The following is a 14,168-nucleotide window of genomic DNA, read 5'->3' as shown; positions in this document are numbered from 1 at the left end:
TATAGATCTTTAGCTCAATATCTAGTCAGAAATACTAGTTTGTGTCCCTTTGCTTTGACACAATTTTATGTTTAACTTTAAAGTTTGGAGTTTATTGAACATGACAGAATGTCTTGGTCAGGCACAAACATAGTGCTCCTGTTCCCTACCTCTCCTCCTCCTCCTCCACCTCCAGGGGGATAGCGTGTCAGATCTGTCACGTCGGCACCTGGTCGTACACAAGTGTTAATGTCCCCACCTCGGCCGAGAATCCTGAAACCACTGACACCACGCAGAAGTGTGTCCACCTGATTACATGAAAAGTTCTGCAGCTCTGAACTCGTTTTAGTCCGTTCTCTGAAGTTAGAACTCCCAGAAAACAAAAGTCAGGCCACAGTAACTGAGTGTGTGATTGTAAATGCTTGGGGTTTACATCTGTGTGTGTGTGTGTGTGTGTGTGTGTGTGTGTGTGTGTGTGTGTGTGTGTGTGTGTGTGTGTGTGTGTGTGTGTGTGTGTGTGTGTGTGTGCGTGTGTGTGTGTGTGTGTGTGTGTGTGTAGGTGTGTGTGGTACGGATGCACCAGGCAGGGGTCCTGTCCCCTGTCACTCAGAAACAACAAGCCAATCATTCCTTGGTTCCAAAATAAGCTCTCCTCCCCCCTCCTTTCCTCTCTCCTCCTCACATGTGCTCTCCTCGTCAGCACCTCTCACCTTCAGAGTGACAGAAGACATCTGAGGGGGGGCAGAGGAGGTGAGAAGGAAATGGATGACAGTGGAGAGGTGGCAGGAACTTCAGACAGGGGTCAGAAATGTAGGAAAATCATTAATAAGAACAAGTGCAGTGCAGCGGCCTCAGCTGTAGCAGATGTTGATCAGTTGTGCCACATCATTTTAACACTGGCCAACCAGTCTATCTGCTGATTTAGAAGAGAGGTTTTTGTTGGGCACATGGAGTCAAACTGATTTGCTGTGCTCACACAAAAGACAATACCAGCATTGTGCTAATATTACACTGTCTGTCAGAGAGATCAGAGACCTGCAGTTTGTCAGACATCTAAGAGGAAATATTTAATAGAGGAGAAACTGTGAGCATCTGTTTAATCTTATACCGGATTATCAGTCTTCATTGTCGTAAAGATGCGCACACATCTTGACCGCAGAAGCAGCGTTTAGCTCCATTCATTCAGATAAGTTATTATTTTTAAACTCTGAATTTAACCTTTTATTAGCATAAAACTGTACGGTTGTTCTGTGGTCAGTTTTTAGAAACGATACGATCCAACAGAGGCAATGTCTACGGGTGTTTTGGAGTTACTAGTGACCATGCTAACTGGTGACTCTCAGGACGGTTTATTATGAACTAAGTCTCAGACTCAGCAGTCTGTGTTCTTTTTTTGGTGGTATTTCACAGTCTGGTAAGTGTCCATGGATAATGCAGTCATGAGCATCGAGTGACAGTTTTGTATTTACATTGCTCTCTGGGTACAAGGCAAAACATCTGTCCACCTGATATCTGTCAACTTGCTGATCTCGTCTATCTACTTCCTGCTATTTCACAAACCTGGGAGCCGTTAACCATCCGTATAAGCGATGATATTTAGTTTAAAATGCATTTTTTGGTGGTTAGCTCCTCCACCTCAGTTGACAAACCTTTATACCCTGCAGTGCTTCTGCACCCAAGTTCCGCGCCCACCTGGTGCTGTTGATGAACAAATTATCCCTCTGTAGCTCATTTGTGAAACAGAGAAATGCAAAAAATAAACTTTTGTATTAGAATTTGTTATCAGCCAAACTGTTGTTTTATACATTAGTGGATGCCCAGACTTTTTCTAATATTTTTTTTATGATTAACTCACTTCGTTTGACTTATTGAAGCTAAGCTCGTTCAGGCAAGCAGCCCAAGCAGCACTGTTTACAAACTCAACATGCTCCATCATTAGCAATCAGCTAACAACCACATCCTTTAAACTCAGCCATTTCCTTAAGATTTCCTGTCTCTCCTTCTGCTTTGTCACCGCACTGCACCCAACACCTCCCCAGTATCCACCTGCAGGCTCTAGCTTGAGATATTATCTCATTCCTTCTCAAATTTCAGCGTGTAAAATAAATCTCTGAGGAAAGACGAGGTCAGCGCCCTGGCTTAAAACATTAACAGTGTTCTGCTGCTGTAAGTTGACATTACATATCTTATGTACGGTCTATTTGACTTACAGAAGAGATTACACTGAAGAAGGCAGTATTGACTATTACCCGGACAGAGGAGCAGACCTAGGTCTCTAAAAAAAAGGAGTCCAGTAGTTGTTGGTCAGATTGATCAACCTTTATAGAAATTTTAATAAAAGAAATTGTAAATATTGGGGTGTTTTTTGTGAATAAAGTTTCAACTCTAGCTTCCAGTTTCCCTTTTAGTGTGTCATAATGGAAAAATAATTTTTGCGCATGTTTTGAATGGATGTTAAAGTTTTTGTTAAAGTTATTTCATTTTATTTTTTTAACAGTCCTAAAGTGTGTTGCATTCTTTCAGTTTCTTCCACAGTTTTTTATGAGCATGAGTAACTGAAAAATATGGCTGTGTTTGGTCTTGTCTCTCTCAGGCTTTAGCTGGCGTGCTTGTTCAGGTGTTAAAACGGGTTAAAATGACAAAGTTTCAGTGACCGCAAACAGCTCTTTGAAAAAAAAAAAACTCTTGGCTTCTACTTTCAGCCGAGTGGTTTGACTTTGGAGGAAGACGGGGGGGGGGCAATTCTCAGGGATCGACATGAACTTTGAGACTGTGAGGTCACACACTCACTGACAACTCAACCACCTGTTGCCACACACACAAATGTGCACACACACACATATCAGCACCCTCACACCCACAACTAGATTCACTGCACACCCTGCCTTGTGTGACTAGTCAATTCAGCAGGGCTGGAGGTGTTAGTGTGCATGACCATAACATAATAAGGACAGTGTGTTACTTAAATCTCCTGTACATGTGAAGTCTGTGTGTGTGCTGGGAAGTTGTACTTTTCTTCCCACTGTCCCCTATAGCATGTTTTTCCCTCTCTGGCACCAAAAGATTGTAACAAAACCTTGATCTTTGACTGTTCTATCAGGCATGGAGACATGCACAGTATGACAAACACGGCAGACAATGCTTTAACAATGTAAAGAAAACACCCACACACATTGATGTTAAAAATACCCTTGATAAACCATAAAAATTCAGTTAAATTAGTCGATTATTGATTACATTTTTACAAAGTGACATAAAGATATACTTTATTTGGCTCAAAAAGGTCACAGAACATGTTAAGGGCGTGCTGGTATAGCGCATGTTTGCAGAGAAAAGCTTTTTCAGGCAGGTTCAGGGTTGGCTGTTGCGTACCTGATCCGGTGTAAAGAGCAGAAGCAGGTGCATTGAGGTTTTTAAGTGCGAAGGGTCACACAGACCTTTATAAACACATCCCTCCTCCTCCTCTTCCTCCTCCACTATATACAGAGTCATCATGTGCAGTTAGGTTTGCGTCACACGAGGAAAGATGTACTTTAGCCTGGCATCCAAGCAGCTGTCTCACGTAAACGTCCGTCAAAGTAGACTTAAAAGACGTAGCTCACTCTATCATCGATCATAACTTTGTCAGTCCATAACTGTCACTGGGATCTCCCATGATTCTGGTCATAGCCATGATGTCATTGTGGGAATATGTGACAGATTCTGGGGCTGTACGTATAACTTCTTTTTAAGTCTGAGTGGTCATGAGGTCCAGCCTGAAGTGCACTGTGTAAATGAACTTCAGGCGTGTAATAAAAACTTTAATTGATGACTTCAACTGGATATGTCCCAGAAAACTTGTTTGCTATCTCAGTCCAAAGGTTAAATTTTTAAAGAAGCAATGAAGAATTCTGTGTAAAGATTATTAAAAGTACTGTTCAGGGCCTGGCCAGCGCTTGAAGTGCTCGCTTGAGTGCTTGGGCCAGCCCAGTTCCTGCCCAGTTCAAACTCAGTTCCAGTTCAGTCTCTTTGGTTACATCGCTTGGACGTCTTCACCAGAGTTGGAGTGAGTTTGTCTCTTCAGTTTCCACTGCTGCTGCACATGCATGTCCTAGAGAGCATGCATAAGATAAGAACGTGTTAAAATATTCCCTTCAGGTTAAGAAGTCTCAACGATCTCTCTGTGCCCACAAAGGTAGTGGCCTCCTCTGTCTGGGTCTGGTGTTTGTTCAGCACATTGATGATAAGTTTGTTGAAAGTTCTTGCAACTTCCACTCACTGACAGGGTATCATTTCATTTTTAATGACAACCCTAAATGTCTGGAGTCAAATTCAGCCCATGTGAGCAGTGACCTGTGAGGCCCCACCTCCTGCTTGGCTACCTGCCAGCCCTAAAGTCCGAGAGTCAAACAAGAAGCCCTGCTGTCCTCCACTGAGCACGCCCAGACTGTCTGTTAGAGTCCCACTGGGAGACGAGCCAAGGAAGGGACTCGGATGATTGGCAGTGGCAGCGGCCGCCATTTTATCAGGGCTGGCAGCGAGACGTGGTGATGGAGGGAATGTGTAACCGTACAGGCTGTAGGGCGGTGTGTGGAGGCGTAGACCAGCGTAGCCCTGAGGGGTGGAGTTGGTAAGATAGCTGAGTTGAGAAGCAGGGAGAGGCAGGGAACAGAATCCTTCACTTTCATACGCTGATGGTCCTCTGGGGGGAAACGGCTCGGGAGCGTTGCTATAGCGGTGTAGAGGGTGTGTGGGTCGGCTGCAGGTGTAGTCAGGTGGGCTGAGGGGGCAGACCTGGAAAGGTGAGGAACATGGAGATGTGGAGAGCAGGTGAGGCGATGCTCCATGAGCTCCTGGGAGCCCTACGGACACAGAAGCAGATAAGAGGAGGTTAGACTCTAATCCATGCAGATAACTGTTGATATCCATCCAATACAGAGATCCAGAAAATCATTGAAAGCCTTATAAGGTAAATCAACCACCGGCTCTCGAGTGATTGATCCAAGTCACACATCACCACATAATTTCTGAAAAACCTGTGGTGGTGTTTATTTAACAGAGACTGCATTTAATTAATTCTCTTCAGTAGATGATACAGATCAACAACAATGGAAGAGTGTGTTGACAGGTATTGGATCAGTACTGGATCAGGAAGTGATCAGGAATCAGAAACACAACGGGACACTGGGGCATCCCCGAAAAAAAAGACCCATGGTTATTTTCATGTTGTGGTCGGGCTGAGCACAGATACTCATCGCCCCATTCACAGAAGCATTACATTGGAAAATACAGTTGACTGTACATTCAACAGACTTTCACTGACCAGATGCTCTTATACATGTTGTAGTGACATCAATGCAAACTAGACATTTTACTGAAGGAGTCCTCCTGCTACAGCTGAGGACATGGCTGACACCGAAAACCTCTTGTCATTTGTGACATGTATGAAAGGTCAGGTCCAAAGAACTGGATGTGCAAATCTAATATAGTTAATCAAAGCACAGGAAGTTCATCCTTGGGGAGTTGAGATGATAGTTTATGGGTAAAGATTTAATTTCACAGAGTAGACTACTTTCACACAATCATATCATGGGCATTACAGGAAATGGCAACCGTCTTTGTCAAGCTTGATTGTTGCAGAGCATTAAGCAGTAGCAATGTCTGATCAGCAATGACATAATAATGTCTCTGTTGCTTGGATAAGACAGATTCACTTATTCTTCATGTTCAAAAAATTCCTGCCGTTCAACGTTACCTTGCTTGGCCATGCCAGGGATGTCCTCAAACGTCAGTGTCCGCAGAGATGGACGCCAGAATGCGTAAGACTCGACCAAAGCCTCCAGGCCCATCCTAACACACAGACAGGAACGTTAACACAGTCACATCAGCGTTGGAAATAAATCATCATAAAGTCATTCAGAGCTGAACTCCTCGTCAGGCACTTCCTTAAGTCAGTGATGCAGCTGCAGCCGCTGGCTCCCAGCATGCTTCACTCAATCATACATTACTCTGACCACCTGGCGGCCATCTTAGTCACCTGTGGGGCCTCTTTTGCTGTCTCCATGGAGACCGCAGGTAATGAGGGGCATAAACGCCACATTGTGATTGGCTGCTGCCAGCCGGGTGCTCGAAGGTAATTGCTTTCACACGGCTTTTACGGGCGAATCAGGACGAAGGAGCAGGAAGCCACAGCAAGGATTTATGAGGTGGGACTCCCCTCCCCCCTAAAAACCTATGTCCCCCCCTTCCTCTAGGTGGGGCAGAGGGCTGCTGTGGCGGGGTAATGCGAGTGCTCTGTTACCCCTCGTTAGCGTGAGGATAAAAGTCCTCCCCCCTGCAGGGTTGTAGCCACGGTGATAATTTAGACAAGCTGCCCGGGGAGGTTTTGTGTGCTCTGAAGCAGCCTATCAGAGCAGAAGTTTATTTAGCAAACTGCTTAACTCTTCCTGTAATATTTAAAGGGAGTTTTTTTCAGCCTTCCTGAGTTTAACTTTATAGGGTCAGCTGTCAGGGTTATCCAGTTTGCCGTTCTCCACCTTCCTCCATCCCAAATTTTCTGTCTCACACGTTCACCCTCTCCCCTCCTCTCTAATGATTTCTGTGAGGCCTCAGGGGAGTGGCTGTTTGGAGCCTGTTGGAGTTTTACTGCTGTGTTGTTTTAATGCTGTGTTTATATATGTTTAGAAATGTGTTTATACAGATTTTCTTCAGGACACTCTTGACTTTTATTATTTTGCTGTTGATGTTTATGTTCCCGAGGCTGGCTGGAATCTGACGCTCCATTTAGGTTTGCAGCCGGGGTTAGGTTTTTCCCTCTGGAGGCATGAGCCTGTAACTGTGAGATTGTGGGAATTAATGTGCCTTTAAAGTTAACACATTTAAATAAAAATGCATCACCCATTAGTGGGGTGAAATCATCATATCTGCCACGTCTGCTCAGATTGGTCGGTTTCTTTTCACTCATTTTGGAGCGATTTAATGAGAGGCTGTTGCACATTTTCCATCAGGAAAAAAATAAATAAATACATAGCTTTACTCCTCATAAAAATAGTTCAGAAATAGCCGTGACAAAAACCACAACCAAGCCAGAATATAATGCAGTCATGCATCCCACATTACCCCTAATGCACAGGATAATGTGAAAATCTCTGTGGTTGAAATGAACTCACCGGTTTCTGCCAGAGTCTCTGAAGCCTTTGGCAAATGGGTTCCTGTCAATTTTCAGCCTTGTAATCTGAAAAGTGAAATAGGACTCTAATTATTTTCAAAATATTCTTTATTACAAAGTCTATGATAACACGCACTCTACTGCAGCCAAAATCATTTTTCTTCCTCTGTAATCTTTCAATCAGAGCTTTAAATAAATACATCAGTGTGCACAGTTAGTTTCCAATTGTGCTTTTTGTATTCACCGACTTTTTGGTTAAAACACACATATTATCCTGTGTGTTTACTTGTTCGTATTAAATCTTGCGTGTGTGTATGTTTGTTCAGGTCTGTAGCGCTGCCATCAGGGTTACACAGGCTGTGCGGTGTTTAAGGCCGAGCTCTTTCACCCACATCCAAAGTGACTTTTATTGGCATCGCTGAATCGCCGCGAGAAGACCAGAACTAACATCCCACTTCAAAGCTCATGTTGACTGGATACATAGAATATGTGTGTATATATATAAAACTCAAGTGATGTCTTTTTATTGAAGAAATTGGCGTTGAAATTTGGTGGGAAAAGCCCCAAAATATGACACAATATGAAACAGGGTTAAAATGTGATCATACTGTAACAACAAACAGTTCTCATAAGGAAGAAAGCGTTTATACACACACACACACACACACACACACACACACACACACACACACACACTCAATAAAACATCAAAATGCAAAACAGACCAAAGCACAAAACATAAAATTATTTTTTGGTCCCCTTATTTTTAAACTCATTCTTTAACATCTTCGTCTGTTCTGTCTATAACCATATGAAGTTTTTTTTTTCTTTTTCAATTGTTTAAGCTTGTAGCATGTTAAACATGGCTGTGAATATGAATATGTGGTGGTGCAGCTGTGGTACCTGTTGATTCTGATACGCTGTGACGGTGGTGAACACGGTCTCGGGGAAGGAGAACGTGCGTGTACCCTCCCCGGCAGGAACGGCTCTCACTGGTGATAACTCCTCTCCACACTCTTTACGGATCACGTGAACCCGCGGCTGGTACTTGTGCATGGAGTGCAGAATGATCTGATCAAAGATGGAAAAAGATTTACCTTCAGGGTTAAATTAAATATCAACAGTTTGAAGTTGTTCAAAGGTATAAAACCTGGTTGTGAAAGAAAATGCACACATGAGGATGCATGAAAACATGTATCTGTGAAATTAAATGACTGTTAAACTTCTATGTGACACATCAGAGACTAACAGAAGCCAAAAAAGATACTATTGATATTATAAATAGAAAGACAGTGTTTTTTCTAACACCTACATGTCCCTGGTCGTCCAGTTCGTTGTTGGTCAGTTTGAGTTTGTCGAAGCTGACCACCTGACGCATCCATGTCTCCCCTGAGGCCGGGGAGTCTGGGTGGATGTAAACTCTGGGCGGCACAGGAGAGTCTGCATTTCCTGCTACCATCCACTTGGAGCTATGATACACGTACCTTCAGAGCATACAGCACAGGAAATGATTAACTTTACCACTATGCATCTTTAATTCCCCCTTTTCTTTATTACAGTACGATACAGTCACCACAAGAAGGCTGAGGTGATTTGAAAAAAGTGGATGCAAATTTGTAAGATGCAGAGTAAGTGATGACGATGAGGCTTATTTTAAACAAGAGACAGATTCATAATACTGCATTAAAATTATTACAGACACAGACATCCCCAGGACAATCCCCCTGATTCTTAATGCAGGAGCTGAAACTCTCTACTGAAACATCATCAAAGAGAGTCGCCACAACAAACAGGGACCATTTGTATCTTGTTGAGTCAGAAATAATTTTCTGTGTAGTACAAAACACATAAAATCTATGATTCTGCCCTCAATTTGATAAACAGCACACCATAACTTTTCTATTATTCCAAGAACCAACTAAATAATAATTATAATTATAAATAATAATTTTCATCTAAATCATTATGCTCAGCACATTAGTTGGGTTGGAAATTAAAAAAAAGAGTAATTTGTTTGTATACACAATGAGACCTACAGGAATATATTTTCATATCAGAGCTACCTAAATGCTAGAGTAAGGCACATCTTGATAATTTGGTAACACCAAGGCCAGGCCCCCTTTTTTCCTGTGCTCTGAATCACTTCTTCTCTTTCCAAAGCAGACACGGAGCTACTTTATTTTCAGTTGTCCAGCTTTTAACAATTATTAATGAAAATCATATACCAATGGTGTAAATGCAGTGAGGTAGAAACACAGCGGCTGGTTGGTTCTTGTGGTTGAAGGTGAGTTCACCACCTGCGGTTAGGTGTGTGATTCAAAACCTGCACATACGCTCACATCCACGCCTGCTTTCAGCTCTGAGCTGCACGCGCACCAGGGCTGTGATCCACTGTAGCTTTTTATTATCAGCTCAGACTGACAGAACACTCCATCAGGCCGTTTAAAGTCTTAATGAACCGCTTTGAAAGTTTAAGGTGACATACCTTTGCGCAATTACGTCACGAAAAAAATTAGCTGCATTCACGCTCTTCCTAAATAAGGCTGTTTTTTTCGGTATCACAGCACCGTTTGCTGGTTTGACCTCGAAGCCTGGAGAGGTTAGACTTCCAAAAGGCCTCCTCCAAACGGGACAGCAAAACCGCCGTGACCAAACACCGGAGCCAAGCGCCATTTGTGGACACCGTACCATGGCCACACGACCGAAAGCTCCCCAAGAAGCACTTTATTTAGAGTCTAAATTAAGACACACGTGATCAAAAATATCATTTTATCCTCTTCTCTATGAGACACGCACGTAAGGCTAGGCCACCGACAAAATAAAAATAGATTTCTCAGCCTCTGTCGCTTTATCCATAAAATGCTGTCTAAAAACAAAATCACAGGTTTCGTAGCATTTTTGACAGGAGTGAAGGAGGCAGGGGTGTGTGTTTGCGCAGGTGTGTGCGCGTGCTTTAAGGGTTGTACCTGTATCGTTTGTTGTCCACGGGGATTATATCCATAGCGATGTAATACTGCTGATGTGGGTCCAGGCCCGTAATCTTCACGCGCATAGCGGGGAACATCCGCCTGACAGGAAACCAAAATAAATCATCAGTTACATATTTCAGCTCGGCCATAGCCGTTCATGATGATGATTAATGTAGGAATAAGACTACAAAAAGAGAAATGCATCGTTTGCTGTCACGAAGAACAGGGTCACCAGTCTTTGGGGATATTTTGACATTAGTTTTACATCTTGATATAATCGTAAATCACTGATTTAAGATGCGTCTTCGACTTTCAAACAACTTATTTGAACTCTTTCCTCCAATTAAGATGCATGTTGTAAAGCCCCGGAAGTATTAAATATAAAAGGCTGCTAAAAAGGCAAATGCCTCCCAAAATAAAGAGTGTCTCACCGTCCTGCCTTGGTAATAATCATTTCCGTGCCGATCTCGTGGAACCGTTTCCACAGGTCTGATCCCTGCAGGTCTACGCGTGTCTCCTCTCCGGTGCCGGTAAGTGGCGCCGTGCACAGAGCTGCGGGCTGCGGGCTCTCCAGCAGCGCGTCCTCGCTCTCTGCTGCACCAAGAAGAGGGAGAATTAACACGTCTGAAAGGAAAAAGAGCCATCTCAACCCAGCATCAGTCAGTTACAAGGTGTTACTCTCTAAAATAGTTTGTGCGTGACCAGTGTGGACGACTGGGCTCCGAGTACACCATAGACATTAAAGCAGGACAGATTTTTTTTTTTTAATGACTTCAGTTTAGTACCTAGACTTTAAAGCAACCTTTAATTCACCGAAACCCGTTCAGAGTTCGCCTATAAAGTATTATGAAGGATTTCATGCAGAAAAGTTCCTTCAGACTGATGAGAAACACTGAGCAGTTAATGAAAAGTCCATGTTTCAGAGCCCAGTACGCTTTGTTTTTATAGCCGGATTATTTAAGAAAACGGGACAATAATGCTTTTGAGAAATTAAATGCACTCCTAATAATTTGAATAAATATTCTGCAGTGTGTCTCTAACCGATGTCATTACATTCATTATTGAATTTAGGGCCTGTAAACAAGGTTTATTGTGAGGCTGCAGATAAATGGCAGCTTTACTGTTTTCTCATTTTGAGGGCATGTTTGGAGGAAACACAAATAACAGTATGTGTCTCTCCGCTTGTTTTGTATTGTTTGACGCAGGTGTGTAAATTTGTGAACACTAGACATGGTTCCAACAAGTCAAACTACTCTCAGATAAATAAAGCACGCTGCATGTTCAACTTGAATAGTTATCCGTGAAGGCCGCTCGGTTTATTCCTCCTGCAGACCTCTCAGCATCCTCTCCTCTCCTGCTCCCGGCCTTTACACGCTGCTAATTGGCGTGTTTATGATTGCAACACAACTCATAAAGCAGCTCACATTAGTCACACTCACAGCACTCATATTTACTAGACCAGGGCCATGATATGATATCACATTTCCATCCTGTGGTTCTGACCGAGGACGATCATTGGTTTGACTTACAATATGTCAGTTGAGGGTTTTATTTCTGATTTTTCATCGACGGTTAGTGGGAGGGCTCGCATAAAAACAAAAGAGCATATTCAAACAACGAAAGCTATCAGTTTTTTTTTTTTGTTGTTGTTGTTGTTTTTTGTTTTTTTTTTACAACGGAAAAAACTGTCACCTACTCTGACAAACATTTATTGTGCTTTAGTGTTTGTAGTATCATGTGCTATTTGAATCAGACCTTGACTCTTTAATACAGTTTAAACTGAAAGGATAGAATTTGAAAGGCCCACGTCGGACTGGATAAATTCTAGGAATTCTTTAACCAAATAAGTGCATCTAATAATAATAGAATATACATTTTACTGATTTGAACAAAATACCCCATTACAAACTAAAATTCCATGAAACTTGTGATTATTATTTTATCCAAAGTGTTTCTGTTGTTTGCGCTATTTTATTATAATAGGCTCAGTCTTTTTCGGCTACTTACGGGATCCATCACTCGCGCACTCAGCCTCGCTGCCCCGGTCGCTCGTGCACGCTCTGTCGGCTCGCGGCCCCGGGCTCCCAGTTAGATCAGACACATCAGTTCCGTCCTCGTAGCCGGGGGATACGGCCTCCTCCCCGGCCGTCCTGCGTCTCTTCTCGGCTCCGATCAGCGCCTCCACTGAGAAAGCATGCGCCTTGACGCTCAGCGCGCAGGGAGACCTCCGCTTCTCTGCCATGCCTCGCGCTCTCGGGTCAGAAGAGGGAGACGGCGTCACGAGCTCACGGGGAGCGAGAAAAGTTCACAGCACAGACGGTAGAAGAAAAATAGAGAAATCCACGATGACAGTCCAATGCTCTCAGTCCGGCGGTTTTTCCGTCCTTTAGCCGGTCAGAAAGGGAAACAGCGCAAGCCGGCTCGAGCTGTAATATGTCTCCGTTATCCGTGGGAGCCGCGCGGACTTTAGAAGAGTGTCAACACCCGGAGCTTAGAGGAAAGCCGGAGAAGTGGACCTGTCAGTCACAGAACACACCAACCAATCACGAGTGATCACAGCCCCCCGGAACTTTTGGCTGGTCCCGCCTGCTGTGGGGCCGCTCGTGCCGCCTTATGTGGTCAAATGAAAGCTGGTGATGGAATCATGTCTTCAGGGGTATGAGCGCGAGGAGCGTCTCTCAGAGGCATTACACGCATTTTCTCACACCGGTCTGACATACTTTGCATATCTGCCCATTAGCAGCTGCTGCCTGCACAGTGGACACTTGTGACAACTAGCATGGAAACAAGTGTTTGTTACAGCATATGAAGGCTGTGCGTTTCAATAAGAGGTCTGGAAAGTGTTTATGCGTCTTACCATTCCAAATCTGAGCGGCAAGATAAGATCAGTCAGGCTGCAATGACTTTATACATGGAGACCTGCGCATGAGTTATTTTTTTAACACCTTCAACTCCGAATTCAGACACGTCTTTGGGGTTTTTGATTCTTATCAGCTGTCATCCCACAGCAGAGCCGATTTAAAACAGCGACGCTCACATTTAAGATAAATTAAGAGACGTAAAAATTTTGTGCGCAACAGACAAAATACAGCCCTATATCCTGTAACACTGCAGCACAAATGTTGAATAAAAAATGAAAACTCACTTGCTGATCTCAAAAGGCTGCTCGATCAGATGCAGAAACCTGATCAAATATCCTAAACAACATTGGTCAGCTATTAACAGATTCCTAAATTCTACGGTGGATATCAAATCATATGCCTAATTTTTGTTCAATGAAAAGCGAATAAACAGCTCTGGTCAACACTAATTCTAATTCTTTTTGCTAAGTATGTGAATTCCATCATAAAATTAAGCACGTCCACCTGATTTTTTGCGTCTGTTTTTTTCTATAAATATGTAAAATGAAACAATCCAACCACAGGACAACTCGTACATTTTTTTTGGGATGGATTATGATTATTAAAAATAAATTATCCAACGAAATGTGAACGTCGTCATAAAGATGCCAGGGTCAGAAATGTTTTGTACATTTCCGTAAATGAGAAAGCTGATCTCTCAAACTTTTGGAAATACTTCCACACACTCTGAAGGCTCAAGGAGGGGTTCCGTTTGGGTGCGAGTGCGTTTGAGGGACTGTGTTAAGGCATGCAAAGCTGTTGTAAACAATACTAAACGCTCCGTGCAGCTAATTTGTTTTTATTTATAAGAGAAAATATTGCAAAACAACCAAATAGAAAACTTTTTTCATATTTACGGTCAAACTGTATTAATTATCCTGATCGAATTCGTGACTTGACGTGTTTTGCCCTTTTTCAAATCCATGCCAGTTTAGTTTCATTTGATTGTTTGAAATGCCATGAGTGGCATCGGGATTTCATTATCACTGAGGTTTTCTTCTTGATTCGGTGATGTTTCCTCCGCTAAAATCACTGCAAAGCCCATAAGGCCTCTCGTGGCTTGTTGGTTAAATAAACACCACGTCTTCGTCGTTTATTGGCCTACATTCAGTGTAAATGATTGAACGTCAAGGAGAAGGTCTGTGCCCAGATCCGCCTGAGTTATCAGATCAA

The 14,168-nt window shown here is 43.0% G+C and overlaps 1 protein-coding gene across 2 annotated transcripts; it reads right to left on the bottom strand.

The window, feature by feature from the left end:
• Window positions 1–2,203: 2,203 nt before the first annotated feature.
• Window positions 2,204–12,547, bottom strand: tbx18 (T-box transcription factor 18). Of its 2 annotated transcripts, none has more exons than XM_074685186.1 (8): window positions 12,103–12,547; window positions 10,527–10,686; window positions 10,093–10,194; window positions 8,439–8,610; window positions 8,030–8,197; window positions 7,128–7,192; window positions 5,714–5,808; window positions 2,204–4,820 (listed from the first exon to the last, which is right to left on the bottom strand). In XM_074685186.1, the coding sequence occupies exons 1-8, from the start codon at window positions 12,335–12,337 to the stop codon at window positions 4,291–4,293; spliced, it is 1,527 nt and encodes a 508-aa protein (XP_074541287.1). In that variant the 5' UTR covers window positions 12,338–12,547; the 3' UTR covers window positions 2,204–4,290. The 2 variants fall into 2 exon arrangements, with proteins under 2 accessions (XP_074541287.1, XP_074541286.1); XM_074685185.1 differs by having other exon boundaries at window positions 2,205–4,820; window positions 10,527–10,689.
• Window positions 12,548–14,168: the final 1,621 nt, after the last annotated feature.

Source organism: Halichoeres trimaculatus, unplaced genomic scaffold, assembly GCF_033239565.1.
Source record: "Halichoeres trimaculatus isolate MK-OKI-2021-1 unplaced genomic scaffold, fHalTri1.1 fHalTri1_scaffold_13, whole genome shotgun sequence".
NCBI lineage: Eukaryota > Metazoa > Chordata > Actinopteri > Labriformes > Labridae > Halichoeres > Halichoeres trimaculatus.
This window is presented reverse-complemented; position numbering and strand designations above follow the sequence as displayed.

What these genes read in the sequence shown, in the direction of transcription:
- tbx18 (XM_074685185.1), bottom strand. Translation starts at nt 12,337, where the DNA reads ATGGCAGAGAAGCGGAGGTCTCCCTGCGCGCTGAGCGTCAAGGCGCAT. An exon ending in GTGCGCGAGTGATGGATCCC is followed by an intron (nt 10,690 to 12,102) that starts GTAAGTAGCCGA and finishes TTCTTGGTGCAG; the next exon opens with CAGAGAGCGAGGACGCGCTG. An exon ending in ATTATTACCAAGGCAGGACG is followed by an intron (nt 10,195 to 10,526) that starts GTGAGACACTCT and finishes GTTTCCTGTCAG; the next exon opens with GCGGATGTTCCCCGCTATGC.